Here is an 18,920-nt window from a genome sequence, read left to right as displayed (position 1 = left end):
GGGGGGCCCTGCTGGAGCTTGGTGGCAGGTTGATTGGGTCCGTGTCCAAGAGGCGCCTGGCCCAGAGGATTTTGAGGAGGGGGCAGGGCTGAGAGCCTGGGGGCAGTACCACGTCTCCTCTGCCTGGGCTCTGAGTGGGAGCCTGTGCTAGGTGGGGAAGGCCCAGGCCTCTCCCTGCCCCCCGCTGGCCCCCTGGCCCTGGAGGGGACTCTGGGCTGAGCCACGTCCTCCCCGCCTCAGCTCGAGGTGTCCCTGGGAACAGGCCCCTTCTTGCCTCCAGGAACTCCATGTGCTTCCTCTCCTGATCCCCCACAGAACTCTATATAAGGGAAGGAAACGGCCGGGGAGGCCGCGAGCAGGCTCTGGTGTGGACAGGCGGCCTGGCGGGGAGGACAGAGGCCGGGAGGAAGTGGAGTCAGGGAGCAGGGCCGTGGCCACTCCTCCCAGGATGCCCCTGCCCAGGGCCTGAGACTCAGCCTGCAAGGTCTTCGAGCCGTGCTGTGGTTCTGCCCCGTGGGCCCCTGCCCCCTGCCGTGCCCGTGGCCTTGTGTAGCTGCCTGACTGTCGAGCACCCTCTGGTCCTGGAGCGGGGTGCACACTCGCCTCCCACCTGGCTCCCAAGCCATCCCTTGGTCCGCTTGGCGGGGCTTCCCAGCCTGCCCTTGCCCGGCGCTCAGGGGCCGGCTGGGGCCTTCAGGACGAGCCCAGTGGACTCGTCGTGTGAACTCTGAGGTGCTGGGCTGGCCACAGATGAGGGGGCGTCTGGCTCTTTTCTCAGTCACAGGCCACGCAGGCTGGATCCTTCAGGGATCCTTGTCTAGATTGTTCTTGACCCTCTGGTGTCACCTCAGTGACCAGGGCTCAGAAGATGGCTGTGTCCTGGCCACTGGTTCTCTGAAGAGAAGTTGGGGACTACCCATCCCGTGGGAGTGGCGGACTGTGCTGTCATGCTCTAGAGGGGGGAAGAGAAGTGGAGGCCTGGGGGGCACTGTCCAGATGTGTGTTTTGTGGGGGGGGGAAGGGTCCCTAGGTTAGGGTGCCCGACTGCCCCGTCTCTGGGCTTTGTGGCCCCTCCCTCCATCTTCCCCCCCTCATTATTATTAACGTGACTGCACATCTCTTGCATGCCTTCACCTCCCCCCACTTCACCTCCCCCAGTCCCTCTCCTACTCATGTGCCTTCGATGGCTCCCCAGTGCCAGCAGTCAAGAGTGTGACGACCTTTTCTGGATACTCAGAGTCGACATGGTCCAGCCTGGAAAGAGAGTGTGCACCGGTCTTCCTCCTTTCTCTCCTTCAGTACTCCCTTCAGTGCCCTCTCTTCCCCCGTCCTGTGTGCCAGCCAAAGGGGCAGCTTTTGGCAGGGGACGTGTTCCAGCTCCATGCCTGTTCCTGTGATTCTTGCTACCCGCAGTGCCCGCTCCCAGGTCTGCCTTTCAAGCCTTGTCCACATGGCTTGTGCACTCCGGCTCTGAGAAGGCTTCTCCACGGAAGTGGTGGTGTGCTTCCTGCCCTCGCGGGGCCTGCCCGGGGAGTCGGAGAGACACACAGGGGACACACGCAGCACCCTGTGTGTCCCGGATGCCCAGCTCAGGCCTCCTCCTCGCGGGGCCTGGCTGGTACCCCGAGTGCCCTCCGTGCTCTCCAGACCCGGGCACTCTGCTGCAGTGCGCACCCCGTCTGGCCCTGAGGCTGCGTGGCATGCTGGGGAAGTTGGGTGTTGGAGTCAGCAGGCCCAGGTGGCGGTCCCGGCAGTGTCACCCAGTAGTGGTGCCATCTCTGATCTCACAGGATTGTTGAGGGGGCTGCCTGAGATCCTGTCAGATGAAGGTACTGTCACCTACCTTGGGCATCATGAGGCGTGGAAGGGTGATAGACACAGGGACCTGGCACACAGGGAGCTGGCCAACATTTTAGCAACTGCCGCTTCTGCTTCTGCCATTGCTACTAATTTTAGCTGTTCAACTTTGGGCAAGTTGCTTAACTTCTCTGAGCCTATTTCACTCAAAAACTTGTCAAGAAGTCTAAATAAAAGAATGTATATAAAGCACCCTGCTTAGTGAGGCACAGTAGGTGCCCTGCAAACCCAGTTTCCTTCCCTTCCATGTGTCTTTTGTTGTCATTCGGGGTGGGTGCCTGGCGTTGTTGGGGCAGGGATGTGAGGTGGGTGTCAGCAAGAACTTCCCTGGAAACATCCCAAGTGTCCGTCAGTGGCTGGCTGGGTAAACTCCATGTGGTGTCTTCCCACAGTGGAGTAGTATTCGGCCTTGAAAAGGAGGCAGCTCTGATTCCTGCTCATCATGAACGAGTCTGAAAGCGTGCTGAGTGTGTGCTGGGCCTGCCATGACCAAACTCCGCATGCTAGCCTCACACGGCAGAAATTTCTTTGCTCGCACTTCTGGAGGCGGGATGTCCAAGACGCAGGTGCTGGCAGGGCTGGTCTCCTCTGAGGCCTCTCTCCGTGGCTGGGAGACGGCCGCCTTCCTCCTGTGTCCTCATGTGGTCCTCCCTCTGTGCGTGTGCCCCAGTCACTCTCTGGGTCCTGATCTCTTCTCATAAGACAGTGGTCATGGGATTGGGGCCACCGTAATGGCCGCATTTAACTCGGTCACCTCCTTAAAGGCCCTTTCTCTAAATATAGCCATATTCTGAGGTGCCGGGGTTAGGACTTTAACCTGGAATGTCGAGGGATAGAATTCAGCCCGTAACACTAAGTCAAACAAGCCAGACACAAAAAAGGCAAGTATTGTGTGAGTACTCTTCTGTGAGGTGCCTCGGATAGGCCGATTCATAGAGACCGAGGGTAGAGGAGAGGCTGCCAGGGGCTGGGGGGAGGGCGAGGGGGTCAGTGGTTAATGGATGTGGGGCTTCTGTTTGGGATGATGGAAACTTCTGGAAACAAGTAGTAGCGATGGTCGTACAGCATCATGCATGTACTTAATGCCACTGAATTGTACACTTGGAAATGGCTAAAATGGTAAATTTTATTGTGTGTACATTTTCCTGCAATAAAAAAAGGGGGGCTAGCAAGAGATGGAAAAAAAAAAGAACTCTTCTGCTCGGTATCGTATGAGATGCTGGAATCAGAAACTCAAGTGGGTCTGTTCTGGGCTGTGGGCCAGGCTGGTTGTGCCCCGCAGCCGCCAGGTGGACATGGGTGTGGGGAGCCCCTCTGGAGGGCCGGCCAAGTGTAGGGGTCTGGGATTTTCTGTCACCAGGGCTGAGATCTGAGGGGGGGAGTGTTGCTTATTTGGGCCCAGGCCCTGCCACTTGCCAGGTAGCGAGGTGATGGGGCAGTGCTAGGCGGGTGCTGGGTTCCCCTGCTCTACAAGGAGCCACAGCTGGACCCCAGGGACCAGGACTTCATCTGTGGCTCGCCTCTTCCCAGCTGACTGGCCCCAGGCAAGTTCATGACCTCTCTGAGCCTCCGTTTCTTCATCTGTAAAATGGGAGCAACGTCACTGACCCTACTGGATGGAGGGTCTCCGAGAGTCAGGCATGTGCCTGGCGCACAGTAGGTGCTTCACAAATGGCAGTGAGTTTCCCCACTGTGGTTACAGGTGCCTCCCTTCCTCAGGGCCAGAGTCTCTTTCATTCTTTCCACAAATATGTAATCTGCACCTACTGTGTGCTGGATCAGTGTGGTGATCGAGACGAGCTGCCTGCCTCATGGCGTCTGTTTCCTGGAGGGGAAGGCAGATCACAGATACGGAGCCAGACACATCTACGTTACGGATTCTAGTCAGGTCTGCGAAGGAGGAGCTGAGCGCAGGAGAGAGGATATCGTGTGTGTGACTTAAGGAGCCGGGGAGGGCCTTCTGGGGTGGTGGCATTTAACCAAAGCCAGAAGGATGGGAAGGACCCAGCTATGCAGGCAGCTGGGCTAAGAGCCACCCACGCAGAGGGAACAGCAAGTGCAGAGGCCCTGAGGAAGAACGGAGCCAGGTGTGCTGGGAGCACTGAGAGGGGCCTACCCCTTCATGTGGCTTTGGGGCCTGCACGCGGGGCATGGGGGCAGAATGATGGGAGAGGAGGGCAGGGGCCCGTGGTGCAGGGAGCTCCCGCCTGGGCTGCTGTCTGGCGCTTTATACCTTTGTGTCCTGGGGGAGTCTCCAAGGGTGTGCCCTGCTGTTGGCATTGTGCCCAGGGGCCTTTGAAGTTCAGAAGATGCTGGTAGGGGCGGCTGATGGATGCCAGGCATTGCCGGGTCGGGGCTGGGCGCGCTCCCCTCCCGCTGCACCCCTAGCTCCCTGCCTCGCGGGCTCCACAGCCGGACTGTGCTGCTGCGGTGGCCTTGGGTAGATTGCTGCCCTTTCTGTCTTTGGCTCCTTCATCTGTGAGATGGGGGTAATCACAGTGTCACCCCAGACAATTTGATTAGGACCAAATGAGTCTGAGGAAGGGGTTCAGGGGTTGCCGACACAGCTGCGCTCCAGGAGCTCTGCCACTGTGGTGTAGTCGGCTCTCTGGAAGGCAGTGCTTACAGGGGGTCAGCAAGGCAGAGCGGCGGGGAGCACGGCGCTGCCTGCAGCCAGGCTGCCGCGTGTGCATCCTGTGCCTCTGTTGGATGGCTTAGTAACCACTCTGCCTCAGTGTCCTCATCCACGAAGCGGGATGCTCAGGGTCGTTGTAAATGCGTTAATTTACGCAAAGTGCGAGAATGGTGCCTGGCATGTGGCAAGGGCCACGGGAGGCTTTGTGGCTGCTGCTGCTGCTGCTTTGATTGCTGTTGTGTTTTTCAGAGTGGAAAGTTTGAGCGTCAGGCCCGCTCAGCCCCCGAGGTGCAGATGGGTCGCTGGAGGGACAGCCGGGGAAGGAGGCCTCCTGGAGGCTGAGCCCTGGGATTCTGAGCTGCCAGCCCTGGGTGGGCGAATGGCTCACAGGGCTGTGCTGACAGCCCCTGTGGGCACCCCAGAGCCTGCCCCCTCGGCACAGGGAGGGTGCCTAGCTTGTGTCCCCAAGGAGCAGGAGGAGTGGTTGCTGCTGACACCGGGAGCATGAGGCCATAGGGCACCGGCCACAGAGTGGCAGGGGGCCCTGGCTCTCCCTGGCACATTCCAGCCTCCTGAGAGGGTGGCCAGGGGCCAGGGTGCCGGAGGGAAGGAGAGAGCCTTTTAAGGAAACATTTCTCTGCTTAAAAAAAAAAAAAAGGAGAGAGAGACAAGAAACATTGAAACGCACAACAGAGTTAGTGGGCTGGCCAGCCTGCTGGCCTGGAATGCACAGCTGTGGGCGGCCGGTGGAGGCAGCCGCTGGGGGCAGAAGGCCACGAGGGGGCACCAGGCATCAGGGACTCTGACTGGGGTCCACAGCTGCCCCTCAGATCTGTATCCTTAGGGGCTGTTTCTGCCTCAGGGGACAGGGAAGGGGCCTGGGGTCAGCATACCTGGGGCCCCATTCTGTCCACTGTCTTGGGGTGGTGCTGGGAGAGAGAGACCCTGCCACTTGTCTCGGGGGACACTGTCCACTCTGCCTCTCCCTCACAATGTGCCCGTAACCCCCTCTTTCACCTCCCCAACCCCAGTCCTGAATGGAGACCAGAAGCCCACCCTCCCATAACGGAGTGGGGGACGATGGCGGTGGCTGGGACTTGCCCACGTCTGGGAGGCCGTGCCGGTAGCTGCAGCGGCCCCCTCTCTCGCAGCTCAGTCCTTCCCTCAGGGTCCCAGCCCCTCTGCAGTCCCCGCTCCAAAGAGGGAAGCAGAGCCAGGCGCTGTCCTGTGCATTGGCCTGAGGGACCCACGGGAGATCGAGGGGGGGGAGGGGAGACACTGGGGACCCGGCCCCAGGAGGTTGAAACGTATAAGCCCAGAGTGGGGTTTGGGGCTGTGGGGCAGGGGACAGAGGCAGGAGGCCACTGCTGGGTGCAGGACTCCTGCCTTGAAGGTGCCCGGCAGGGACATCAGTGCCCCCTGTGGCTGAGACCTTGTCTTGTGGGCAGCGCAGGCAGGGTGCCCTGAGGGCCACAGCCACCTCCAGGACCTTCTCCTTGCTCCTGGTCTCTTCTCCTGGCACCCTCCCCTGCACCCCTGGCCACTGATCAGCTTGTGACCTTGGGCAAGTTGTTTAACCTCTCTGCGCCCCTTGTATAATAGGACCTAACTATTGGGTTGTTGAAAGGGTTAAGTGAGTTGACGTGGGTAAAGCACTCGTAACAGTGCCTGTTGTCTGTACATATGCAGTAAGTGCTAGGTATTGTTCCTTTCCCCCTTTTTTGGTCACATGTGTGATTCTCCCAGGAGTCCTGGAGTAATGCTCAGCACAGGGCAATAGATGCTGAGACTCAGCTCAGGCCTCTTTGCTAAGATGAGCCGGGCAGGGAGCCTGTAACACAACTGGAATGCGAACTCCCAGCCTCTGCCGCTTCCAGGGCGCGGGGCATGCGGTCCCACAGGTGGTGTGTCAAGCTGGGGGTCCCTTGGGTTGGTCAGGTGACAGAACAGGGTCGGGTGGAGGGAGGGCCCAGCTGAGGGTGGCCTCTGAACAGCCAGCTCCAGCCAGGCTGTGGGTTGTCCCCATCGCTGCCCCACTGGGGTGGAAGCCGGGGTGGGGTGGGTGCCCGCTGTCTGAGAAGGCAGCTACCCTCTCTGGCCATCCACAGCTCGTGCCCACACACCCTCGTGCCTGAGAGAGAGCCCTGCCCCCGCCCGTCCCCTCTGTAGGCCCCGTGCCTGGTGTTCGGGTCGGGAACTGGAGCCAAGATTGAGGTATGAGCTCCAAGAAAAACGTGTCCGGGCTAGAAATAAGGAACACTCTGAGTCTCTGATAGAGGCCCTGCTAATTGTCAGGGCTGCTTGGCTGCCCGGCCTGGGGGGGGAGGATGTTATCTTGGGATGGGGGGGTGCTCCAGCCCTCCCCCACCCCCTCTGTCTGGAGGCCCAAGTTGCCACCCTCACCCCCATCCCAGAGGATCATGAGTGAAGTAAATAGCTCACCCACGAGGGGGCCTCGCCCAAGGCCTTCCGTGTGTGTTAGTGACCTACAGCTCTCGGAGAGCCAGCAGGGCCTTCACCACCGTTTCCCACACGTGTGCTCCGGGAAACCGTGCCAGCCACCTGCAGCTCTGACCTTCGGGTGAGACACCTTGACACTGGGGAGTATGGGGGAGGTGACTTTGCCTCTTCTTGAGGTCTTAAACACGTTTTTAAGAACTTTAAAACCAATCCTACCATATTGTAGAAAATTTAGAACATAGAGAAAAAAAAAAAATCCTTATTCTTATTACCGTTGAACCTACAGTTATTAAAATCTTGGTGCCTTGACCTCCAGTCTGTCAGCGTCTGCCTACTGCTTACAGAATTGAAGGACGGGGACGTGCGTCTCCTTTTTGCCCTCTGCTGCTCCCCCCCCCCGGAGTGTTACTGCCTGAGCGTTTTTCCATGTTGCCTCGTAGTCTTTCTTCGAAGTCTCAGACTGGGGGGTGCCGATGTGTTGGGTTGAGGGACGGGTGTCTAGGATGGAGCCGGGGGCCAGGGAATGGTCTTGGGAGGCCCTGGTATTCTGTGGGGATGAAGGATGCTGACCTTGCCCTTTCTCTGTTCCTTCCACAGGTGGCTGCCCCTTGCGTTCCTCCGTCCAGCCATGAACTGGTGGTGAGTGACACTTGGCTCCCTGCCCTGCAGCCCCGCCTCCCCTCTCTCCTCAGCCCCCGCCGGCTGGCGAGCCTGCTGGTAGCCCCCAAGGTTCTGGGCCCTGAGGTGAGCAGGCGGAGGGGCTGCGTCCCGAGGCTCATGCTGGCCTGGGAGGAAGTGAGTCATGAGGTCCCTTCTGAGGACATGCAGGGCCTCCTATTTCAATCTCGAGACTTCAGGCCTTGGAAAAACCCATAAAAGGGCATCTCGCGTGTCTTGAGGCCTGGCCAGGTGCCTGTCGTCCAGGGCTTAAAGGACCAGGGGATGGCATCTCCTCCCCGCTGCCTGGTCCCAGGTTAGGTACCCATCGGCCGGAGGCAGGGGACAGATGGCCTGGCCACAATGCTCATCTCCCTGGGCGGTTGCTCCCATTCAGGGGCCCTGTTCTGCCTCCCAGCTCCTTGGCTGACTTGCTTTCTGCTCTCTCTCCGTGTCCCCCACGTCTCCCTCCTTCCCCTAGTCAGGCTTCCAGAAAAGAGGGGCCCGCTGGGCTGACGAGAATGTCAGGAGCTTTTCCTCCTGCCTCTGCAGGGGCGGGGTCTGCGCGTGTACAGGTGTGGGCGTGGGCGTGTACGTGCGTGTGTGGGCTGTGCTGTGGAGGGCCCCTGTGGGCACAGTCCACCTGGCGGTGCAGAGGCGCCTGTGGTGACACTGAGGAGGGTGGGAGTCTGGAGGAGGGGGCACAGGTGTCACAGGGCCCAGGCAGTTGCAGGTGTCGCACACCTGTGTGTGCGGTGACTTGCTCGGCTTGGGCACTGGAATCTCAGACAGGCCACCTGCTCTCCTGCTTTCTTTCGACATCCATTTGCTGTGTGACAAGGGGCCCGTCCCGTCCTCTTTGTGGACCTCAGTTTCCCCTTTTGTCAAAGCGAGGGGTTTCGCTGGATGCTCCCAAGGCCTTCTCAGTGCTTACAAGCATCCCCTCCATTCAGGGTCGAGGAAAGAATGAAATAAAGTGTGCAGCAGTGCTGGTGACATGGACCCCCCAGGGACCGGAGCTGTGTGGCTGTGCTCTGCCTCCTGGCCCAGGTCCTGCCCAGCTGGTCCCTTTCCTTGCAGTGGCCCCCCCTCCCTCGGACCCTTCTGGGCCCCAGCTCTGCCCAGCTGTGCTGCTCCAGATGGGTGCTGTTATTCGCAGGAGCCTAGTCGAAGGTCATCTGACAGCGGCGGGGGCTCGGGGGGCTGCGGGGATGAGGCCGGAGTGCAGGCCTGTCTTGGAGCTGCTGTGAGAAATCTCCTGGGGTCGTGGAGGGACACCGTGGAGGGTGGTGGGAGGGGTGAGGAGGGGCGAGCATCGTCTCATCGTTCCAGCCCCGCTGCCCCTCACCGCTGAGAACAGAATGTCCTTGGCTGGTCTAGGATGGCTGGGGGTCCGGGTCAGGGATCTCCAGGCAGGAGCTTTGTTTACATGAGGAGGGTCAGAGGTTGGGACGGGAGGGACTAGGTTGGCATTCCAGCTGGAGGAACTCCTGCCTGAGCGAGGTCATGGCATCTTCCCGGCTCTGCGAAGTGCCCACTTGTGCGGGGGGCTCAGACCTTCTCGGACGTCGGATCAGCCACCTCGTGGTGGAGATTGTGCACAGACACACCCCCCTCCTCCCCAGTCAGGACCTGCCCCCAGCAGCGGTCCTGAGCGAGGGAGGTAGACCGCTCCTCTGGGTCAGTCCCTCCGTCCCTTGGTGTGTGACCTTGGACACATTGCTTAACCTCTCTGCATCTCAGTTTCCCCTCTTCAGATTGGGAGTTAGTAATAGTACCTACTCTGACAGGTTGTTAAAAGAATAAAAAGAGCAAATTAACCCATTTAATTAATCTGTATTCAGAACTCTCCAATGGCTGCCCCCCTCGCTTGGAGTGAGACCCCACGGTTCTTTGACAGGCCTGCACAACCCTGCAGGACAGGTTTCCTCTCTGACCTCGTCTCCTTCTAGAAGCTCTCTCCTTCGCTCACTCTGCCCCAGCCACCTGGCCTTCTTGCTGGTCCTCGAACATACCAGGCACGATGCTACCTCAGGGCCTTTGCACTTGCCATTCCTTCTTCCTGGAATGCTCTTCCCGCGGATCCCTGCAAGACCCTTCCTCCATGGGTCTTACTCAAGTGCCAGCATTTCCCTTCCCCCAGCGACCTCATGTCCCTTCCCTGCTTTCTTTGCCCCCTGGCGCATATCTCCATCTGGTACATTAGGTGGTTACTTATCTTGTTTAAGAGGCTCCCCCCATGCCAGCATGTAGACTCCATGATGAGAAGGACTTTAGTCTGCGTTCTTTGCTGTATACCCACTATCCGGCACACAGTAGGTACTCAATACATGCTTACTGAGTGGTGGGAAGAAAGGCCTTCCGCCGTGGGCCTGGTGCCCATTAGGTGCTTGGTAGGCAGGACTCCCGTCCTCTTACTCCCTGGTGCGCTGATGGGTGGTGGCGGTCTATGGGGGGGCCGGCCTCCCACTGGAGCTCTGCCGCTGTCCCCAGGGAGTGGGAAAGTGGCCCAGGGGAAACCGGGAGAAAGTCTGGCTTCCTCGAGAGCCCTCGGCACCTGTTTCCTCGGGCGGGCAGGTGGGCGGGCGCTGAGCGGTCCCGGGAGGGAGGAAGGGCGGCTTGTTTCTTCTTCCTCTTCCATTGCCGCTGCCCTTCGGCCGCTGTGGGGCTGGGCTCTGGCCTCCCGCCCCCTCCCCCATCTCACACTGTCTCTCTCTGTTTGTCCAGTTTTTTCCGTGTCCCCAGCTCTCCCTCTGACCTTCTCACCCCATCTCGCTTAAATCCTACCCCCTGAGGTTGGGACCCCCATCCCGGGCCCAGGATTTCTGCCCAGTCTCTGGGCTCTGCTGGCCAAACACGTTTTCTAGCCTGTGCCAGGCCGGCCAGGGCAACTGGCTTAATCTTCAACCCGTGTTTTCATCTTGCTCAACAGACGTTGCCCAAGGCCTTGGGTAGAAGGGTGCTAGGGTCACCTTCCTCCTGTGGGGTCCACTGGTGGGGTCAGGATGGAGAGGGGACGGGGGCTTGTTGCCATGGCCACTCCCCATCCTTGGAAAGAGCTGAAGCAGCTTTTCTCAACTTCTGAAAAATTAGAGTCAAAAGGAATTTCCCGAGGGCAGTAGCCAAGTGGAGTGGCCCCCGAGGTCGGCCGGACGTTGAGCCCTCTGTGCACGTGGCCTGGCACCCAGGAGACCTGGGCAGAGACGCGTGTGTGCACAGCTTCTCCTCCCGGGGCCGGCCCGGGGCAGGGGCTCCTCATGTCCCTGTGGAGTCGTCGGGGGTCAGCGGGAGTCTGCAGGGGGAGGAGGTGGATGGGGAAGTGGAGCGCCAGGCTGCTTTCACCCGTAAGAGTCATCAGAGCCGTAGGGAGACTTCAACCCTTGTATGGAACTTTCTGTTTGCTCACATTGTTCTGAAAGCTCTGCACAGATAGACTCCTTTTATTCTTCCGGACAGCACAGAGAGGCAGGGGCTGTGATGATACCCGCATCGCGGACGAGGAACTGAGGCCTCGGGCCCCAGAACTCTTCAGAGGGGGAGCTGGGATTCTGACTCAGTGTCGGGCCCCAGGGTCCACCCTCCTAACCGTTGATAATGACAAATGTCACCCTCAACTGCACAGCCCCAGGGGTTTTCGAAGGCCTGCCCCTGACACTGGGCCACTCGGAGCCCATGGTGAGGTCTGGGCGGGTGGGAGCCCATCCTGGGTAGGCAGGAGGAGCACGTTGTGCACAGGAGCAACTAGGGCTCAGAAAAGGCAGGCACCTGGTTCACGGTCACACAGTAGTGGGGGGCTGGGTCAGGAGTGGGCTTTGGGTTCCTGGTTCTGCTTTCTCCCTGGACACCCTCAGCGCTTGCTGCTGACGTCAGTATTGATGCAGCCAGGTGGACTTCTCCTGACTTCCCCTTCTAAACAGTGCCACCCACGGGTCCACCCTGCTAGTTTCTCTGTTGGCTGGTGGGCCTGGGATACGGAGGAGGCTCCATCCTCCACCCGCCCGCATCCATCCTACCAACAAATGTTTCTGAGGGCCCAACTGGTTCTGGTGCTGGCGCTGCCAGGCCTTCTAGAAGGCTGGTGGGGGTGGAAGAGGCATGGAGCCACAGGAGCGGGAAGACTTCAGACGCCATCCAGTCCAGCCCTGCTCCTTTCAGGTAATGGAACTGAGGCCTTGAGATATGTGTTTTTTTGACTCTCAATTCATTTTTTAAAAATTGTGGTAAAATATGCATAACATGAAATTTACCATCTTAACCATCCTTTGAGTGCATGGTCAGTGGTGTTAAGTACATTTGTGTCATTGTGCAACCATCGCCCATCCATGTCCAGAACCTTCTCATCTTGTGAAAGGAAAAACGCTGTACCCTTTATATAGTCACTCCCCATTCCCCCCACACTGGGCGGCCACCGGCCTGCTTTCTGTCTCTATGAATTTGATGACTCTCAGTTCCTCATGCAGTGTTTGTCCTTTTGTGGCTGGCTTATTTCACTTAGCATAATGTCCTTAAAGTTCGTCTGTGTTGTGGCAGCTGTCAGCATCCCTTCCTTTTTAAGGCTGAGTAGTCCGTCGTATGTATAGACCATGTTTTGCTTATCCATTCCTCTGTCAATGGACACGTGGGTTACTTCCACATTTTGGCTGTTGTGAATAATGCTGCTATGGAGATGGTTACATAAGTATCTCTTTGAGTCCCTGCTTTCAGTTCTTTTGGGTATATACCCAGAAGTGGCGTTGCTGGATTATACAGTAATGCTATTTTTGATTTTTTTAAGGAACTACCATACTGTTTTCCACAGCGGCTCTACCATTTTATATGTCCACCCATAGTGCACAAAGGTTCTAATTTTTCCACATCCTGGCCAGAACTCTTTATTTTCTGTTTTTTTTCGATAGTAGCCATCCTGATTGGCGTGAGGTGGTGGCCCTGAGGTTTTGTATGACTTTCCCAGGTTCCCCGGCGTCAGGTCTGGGCTCATGGAAGCAGAGAAGGGGATGTTAGCTGGGACAGGGGAGCGCGGAGCCCGTCCCCCTACGCTGCCGTCCTGCTCTCCCTCGAGGAGATGGCTAGTCGGCGCTCTGGCTAGTTGGAGCTCCAGGCCCTGGTGAATTTCCTGCTAGGGCATTGAGCGGGCCATGTGTGGCCATCTTTGGGAGTTCCTGGAAAATGGAGCAATGCCAGGAGAGATGAGCCTGAGAGAGCCCTGGTTTTCAAAGAGGGGGAGGCAAACTCTGGGCATGGCATTCCAAAGAGGTTTCTGAAGAGGAGTCCAAGACCAGTGAGGGAGGTTGCAAATCCCACTGTGTGCCACCCAGGCAGCTTAGTCCGGAGAAGGGAATACAGGGTAGGGGCAGAAGGGGAGTGACCACGTGTTGAAGGGCAAATTGGCTGATTTTCTCCAAAGTAGGACCTGGTAGGTGGAGGTTCTTATGAAAAAGAGATTTGGGAGTAAAGAAGAGCTTTATACCTCTGATACCGCATATGGCCCAACAGGGCTGTCTAGGGGAGCCAATATCTGCCACTGGAACACATGCTCACCCACACCTGTTAAACGTAAGGTGGACGCTGATGGCAGGTTCCCTCCCTGTGAGTCCTGGGTGGCAGTCCTCCTGGCCCACTGGGGTCCTGACCTTGGGCTGGGCTGTGAAAGGACATGGTCCAAGAGGTCAAGGCATCCCCTGGGACCCCCACTGGGAGAGGCCCAAGTCGGGTGAGGGGCCCTGCCCTCAGGGAGCCCATTCAGTGGGGACGAGAGAGGACATACTGTGGAAAGCAGTCAGTGCTCCCCTCGGGGGTTCTGACCAGAGGTAGCACTGGGGTCCAGGGAAGGAAGCAATCATTTGTGCTGTGATGGTGGAGGAAGTCCGTCTCCTGTTCCAAGACCAGTTTAATAAGATTTGAACAAATGGCAGAGAAGGGAAGAAGGCGGCAGGGCTGGAACTGAGGCGGGTAGGGCCTTGGTGCAAATTCCCAAGCCTGACTGGGGCTGGAGAGAATCCAGTGTAAATATTTTTGGCCAGTCTGTCCTCGCTGGGGGGACGAGGGGGCCAGGTGATCTTGTCTCACCGGGCGGGAGCACGTCCTTGGTGGCCCTAACTGGGGTGCTGGTGGGAACAGCGTGAGTTCATGATGGAGGCGGGCTGGACACGGCATGCGGAGTGGGCGGTGGGATGTGGGCAGGGGCTGCAGGTGGAGGAGAGAGGGCAGGGCGGTGGAGTCTGCCCAGGAGGAAGGGGCCAGGGAAGGGAGGCGTCCAAAAGCCGGGCTGGGGACCTTGAACTTGATGGGTCCTTGAGTAGGGAAGTGATCCAAAGCAGGGCTTGAGAGCCGGGAGGCTGCTGCCAGCTGTGGGGTGTGGCTCGGTGGCGAGGGGCTGCCAGGAGGAGGGCTGGTAGACAGACGGGGCTGGTGCAGGTGCTCACTGGGGTGGAGAGGATTTGAGCAAGGGCAGCCAGAGGGGCATGGGGAAGGGCCTAGGAAAGCCCAGCTGCCCAGCACCCTGGCTGAGGGAGGGAGGACAGCATCTGGGGGCAGCACGCGAGATAGTCCAGCCTGGCTGGGCGGCCTGGTGAGCGCGTGCGAGCCGGAGAGGGTGTCCACAGTTGCTCAGCCTCAGCCCGGCATTGGGTGCTGAGTCCCTCGGGGAGAATTGAGGGGGTGGTCTGAGGACAGGAGTGGGCTTGCCCAGGCCCCTCCCCAGGGGGTGCGGGGAAAATCAGGCATCACATTCCACTTAGTCACATCCAGCCTGTTCTTTATCTCTAGTGGCCTCGGCCTGCCCGGGAGAGGATGTGGCCCCTGGAGCAAATTCACTCAAACGCTCAGGGGACCCAGGCTGCCAGCTGCCTCCCACCCTGGCTGGGCCCAGCCCTGCCTGCTCAGTGCTCTCCCTCCCTCCAGCCCCTCGCCCTCTGTGCTGAGGTCCTTTCCCGGGATGGGGGCAAAGATTCAGGGGCCAGGGGCAGACACAAGCTTTGAGGAGCAGACCTGAGCTCGAATGGAGCTGGCCAAACCCCCATCCCTGACACTCCGTCTCCTTGTTTGCCAAAAGGAGTTCTAAGTGCTCCTTCTGTCTCTGCTTATAGAGCATCATGTTGATGGTCCCCGCAGAGGGCCCGTGGGGTCTGTAACGTGCGGTCCCTGCCACGCCCCCTCTAAGTGCCCTGTAAGTGGCGCTTCCCTGCCCTTTTGCTTTCAGCCCCCTTTCTTCATTGGCTTAGGGTTCTATTTTTGGAACAAGCGAGCCTGGAATAACTTGCTCTGGGTCCTGGGCCCGAGGACATTCCAGCTCCCTTCCCCTCCTGATAGGCGGCTCGACCGTGACCTCACAGTTTGTGGAGATGGCAGTAGATGTGATGTCACGGGGTCTTTTGGGCCTGAAAAACTGCCCGGATTCCAGGCCTCCCAGGGGGTGAGGGTGGGGAGAGTTGGAGGGGGGAAGCGGGGAGGGTACGAGGAATTTCTGGACGGAATGTTCCTCCGGAGGCTGAGTCCACATTCTGCGCCAGCCCCCCGCCCCCCAGCCCCGGGCTTGGGCACCTCCCCCACCCGCCATCCCTCTGCCTTTTCCTTCCTCCAAAACAGCAGCCCACGGATACATTTTTTTCCCAGCCCACCCTCCCTGCAGGCCACCGACGTGTCCTACAGCCTGAACCTCCGGCAGCCCTCCCAGCGCCCCCAGCCCCTGCAGAACGGACCCTCCTGGGCCCACACCGCGGGGGGCACATGCATGCATGGAGAGGGCATGCATGTCTTTTTTTGGAAAAAGAAATTGAGGAAAGGATGTACAGCTTCCCTTATCCGCCCTGTGGTTCGCAGCCCCTCGCATTCAGGAAGTTCTCTCCGGGGTCTGCATGCAGCCTTGACCGCTGCCCTTCCCTCTTCTTCCTGTGGAAGTCCAGCCACCATCTTCCTCCTGAGGACCTGAGACCGTCAGTCTTTCTGTCGCAGAAAGCTCCTTCCCCACAGGAGGGCCTCTGGTTAAGAATAAGAGGACTGAGTGGAGACGTCTCCAGGGAGGGGAAATAGACGCCAGGGGTGGGAGGGGCACGTTCAGATCCAGCCCCCTACCTGCTAGCTGGCTGACCTTGGGTGAGTTGCTCAGTCCCTTGGACCCTCAGGTCCTCGGCTGTGAGATGGAGTGGTGCTTACCTTGTGCGCAGTGGTTCTGTGGATTGACCGCCGTGAAGCGGAGCCCGACACCGTGCTCAGGGCGTCCTTAGCTCCTACTGAGGAGTTGTCATTACTGTGTTAACATTATGAAAAGGTGTCTGCAGGCCAGGGCGGGGGCGGAAAAGGCAAGGCAGGGGAGCACCCAGGGGGCAGATGTGAGGGGGCGTCGCTCTCAGGGTTGTGCGGGTGCCTCAGAGGGAATGCCTCCCCAAGTCTCCTGCCCTGAGTGCCTCAGCCTCGTCCCTGCCCTCCTCCAGGCTCGTGGGTTTGAGACCCTAGAGCAGAGTCGTCACGAGGAAGAGCAAGGCTTGGCTGTCAAGTGATGCTAGATGGAAACCCTGCCACCTGCTCAGGAGCTGGATTCGGGCTGTCCTGCCTGGGGCCGAGCTGGATTCCGGAAGACCCCTGGTGGGTCTATGAGTTGCTGCTGCTGTCAGCTTTGGGAAGCCGGGTCCTTAGGATCCAGTTTGGTGCTGGGACTGGGCAGTGGGCGGGGCTGGAGGCCCCCCTACCCCGCCCCACCCTGTCCCTGTCTGGGATCCGTCTGCTGCATCCCCTGCAGCCAAGCCCAAGGGGGCGGGGGGAGAGGTGGCCGCAGGGAGGCGCCCAGCTAACCCTGCCTGCAGGCGGCTGGGGACTGGGGGGGGGCAGCCAGCTCCACGTGGGCTGTACAGGGCCTGGGTGCCAGCCCCAGTCCTGCCCTGAGACTCATGGTGAGAGGCCTGCGAGTCATACCTCTCTGCACCTCAGTTTTCCCCATCCATGAAGTGGGGAGGGAGGAGATGGTGTCTGAAGTCTCTCTCAGAGCTGATGTTCTGCGGAGCGGTGTGCAAGAACGGGAGGTGTGTGTGTGTCAGTATGGTGGGTGTAGAAAGGTCCTGGCCAAAATCTAAGCAAAGATGGAGGCCAGGGCCTTGGTTCCCGCGGGTCTCTGGCGTGCCTGCTGCATTGTCGATGATGAGCCTGGTCAGTGGGCCAGGGAAGAGAGTGAGGGGCTCTCTTGGGTAATTCACTCAGGGGGTGTTTTCCGAGGGCCTGTGGTGTGTCAGGCACAGTTCTGGGCTCTGGGGGTTATGGGAACTTAGTTTTAGTGGGAGAGGCGGACTCTAAACCAGGTAAGAAAGTAACATATATAGTGTTTTGGAGAGTGATGAGTTCTAAGAAGAAGAATAAACTAGGGCAAGGGTGAAAAGTGTGGGTGCGTCTGCGTGCTGATGCCAGGGGGCCGCCGAGGCCTGGTGGGGCTCCGCCAGCCGCTGGAGCTCTGGGACTGCTGCCTCGGGGGGCCACAGCTCGGGCTGGCCTGGGAGCTTCCTGTGGCAGACCCAAGCCTCCCGGGGGCCTGGGGCAGCCCTCCTGTTGCCAGTCCCCTGACTCTTTCATTCCCCGTCGCCCCAGAGCTGGCCGCGCCTGGGAAACGGAGAAGCAGGACGGCAGCCCCGGAGGGGCGGGGGCATGCTGGCTGTGTTTGCAAACACTGCAGCCGGGGGTCAGGTCAGGAGAGGTTTTTGGAAATTTTTAGCTCCTCAGAAAGCTTCTAGACCAGTAAGTTGAAGGAATCTGATGGCTGGCCCTGTGGCCTGCCTCCAGCTGGCACGGGGTAGCAGGGTAGAGGGGCTGGTGCTCATCTGATGGCTGGCAGGGAGCGAAGTTTTTCTTGCACTGCTGAGGCCTGTGGTTTCTAATATTGATTCCGGCTCCCTGGGCGGCATGTGCCAGACCCGGGAGGGGTGGGGCAGGGTGGGCCCGGAGAGGGCCTGGGCCTTGGGAGTAGGCGGGGCGGTGATGATAAACACCACCACATTTATTGAGGGCTCCCTGAGAGCCAGGCCCTGCTCTAAATGCTTTCTGCGTCTGTCTTGTTGGATTCTCACAGAGCAGCACCGTGCAGGCCTGTTGGAGAGTGGCCGATGAAGGGACCTGCTCGAGGTTCGTGGGAGGGGAGACGGGATGTGGTCCGGTGTCTCCTGCCAGTGCTGGCCGCTTAGACCAGTGCTTTTCAAAGGGCCGTCCCTGGGCCTGGACACCTGTGAGAAACGCACATTGTCGGGTCCCCCTGTAGGTCCACAGGATCAGACCCTCTGGGGAGAGCTGGCCCCTGTGTGTCAGCAGCCCTGCAGCTGACTCTGAGGCACAGGCAGGTTCCAGACCCCTGGCTCATGCGCTGCTCTGCCGAGAGTCGGGGTCTCTTAGAGGCTGTGCTTGGAGCAGGGCGAGGGCTCCTCGGGGCCTGCCCTGGACCTGGGGCAGGTCCTTCGTCTCCAGCTTCTCCGTCCCACCCCACTTCTGTCCCCTCTGACCTTCCCTATCTAGGGAGGCTGGTTAAGCAGACTGTTAAGAGTGATGGTTTCGGAGTTGCAAGATCTGGGTTCGGATCTCAGTTCTGCTGTGTAGACCATGTACTTGGAAGGTCCTTGCAATCTGCCCTCCGGGAGTTCTCCTCCCCACAGGAGGCCAGAACAGCTCCATCCTGCCCAACCTGGGGGCTCCACGGGAGTGTTCCAGAGCCCTGGACCAGAAGAGGCAGGGGTGGCTGGGTGTCAGAGGTGGGGGTGGGCAGACACTGCTGCCGAGGACTCCCCTGGGTGGAGCTGGGTGGTGGGTGGAGGCTGAGGGGAGAACCTGGTCCCAATGAGCCAGGAGCTCCTGGAGCTCCGTGTGAGGCAGGGGTCCCCGGGGATGTCCCAGTGTACCCATTGCCCCCTGCCCAGTGGCCTGCGGCTCAGGAGTGGGGCCTCTGGGAGGTGGCTGGATGAGGGTTAGGGCTGGGCTGGGGGTGGGGGCAGAGTGTGGCATCTTTCCTCCTCCAGACCATCCTCAGACTCTAGGGGGCCAGCTGACATGCCTCCCCACCTCCTACCTCGTCCTTCTTCAACCCTCCCAAGCTGCTTGGGCCCTGAACCACTCGGGGCGTCTCCCCCCGGCTTCTGCCCCTGTCTTCCAGGCAGCAGGGGTGAAGTCTGGGCTGCTTCCAGAAAGAGTTCTCCTGTCTTCCGCGTAGCCCCCGCTCTGCCTCTGTGCCCTTGTGGCTCTGTTCACCCCTCAGGTGCCAGAACCTCTCGGAGGTCATTCTGGCCACTCCCCCATCTTCAGACGCGAACAGCTCACCCTCAGGTGCAGGGTGGGGTCAGGGCAGGTG

The 18,920-nt window shown here is 59.5% G+C and overlaps 1 protein-coding gene across 33 annotated transcripts in view; it reads left to right on the top strand.

Annotated features, from left to right (window-relative positions):
• Window positions 1-18,920, top strand: part of TNS1 (tensin 1) — a 206,656-nt gene that overhangs the window by 88,038 nt on the left and 99,698 nt on the right. For 21 of the 33 annotated variants that reach the window (XR_011540158.1, XM_070619869.1, XM_070619854.1 and 18 more), the window contains one exon: window positions 7,550-7,591. Coding sequence is in view for 7 of the 33 variants with exons in the window: in XM_070619854.1 (XP_070475955.1) it covers window positions 7,550-7,591 (42 nt within the window). In the remaining 26 variants the exon portion in view is untranslated. Of the gene's footprint in view, window positions 1-3,849; window positions 3,945-6,977; window positions 7,074-7,549; window positions 7,697-17,620; window positions 17,711-18,920 lie in introns of those variants that run through there. The other 12 variants (XM_070619850.1, XM_070619844.1, XM_070619842.1 and 9 more) reach the window with 4 other exon arrangements.

Source organism: Equus przewalskii, chromosome 5 (assembly GCF_037783145.1).
Source record: "Equus przewalskii isolate Varuska chromosome 5, EquPr2, whole genome shotgun sequence".
In the NCBI taxonomy this organism is placed as follows: Eukaryota; Metazoa; Chordata; class Mammalia; order Perissodactyla; family Equidae; genus Equus; species Equus przewalskii.
The sequence above is the reverse complement of the archived record's forward strand: the minus strand, read 5'-3'. Positions and strand labels throughout refer to the sequence as shown.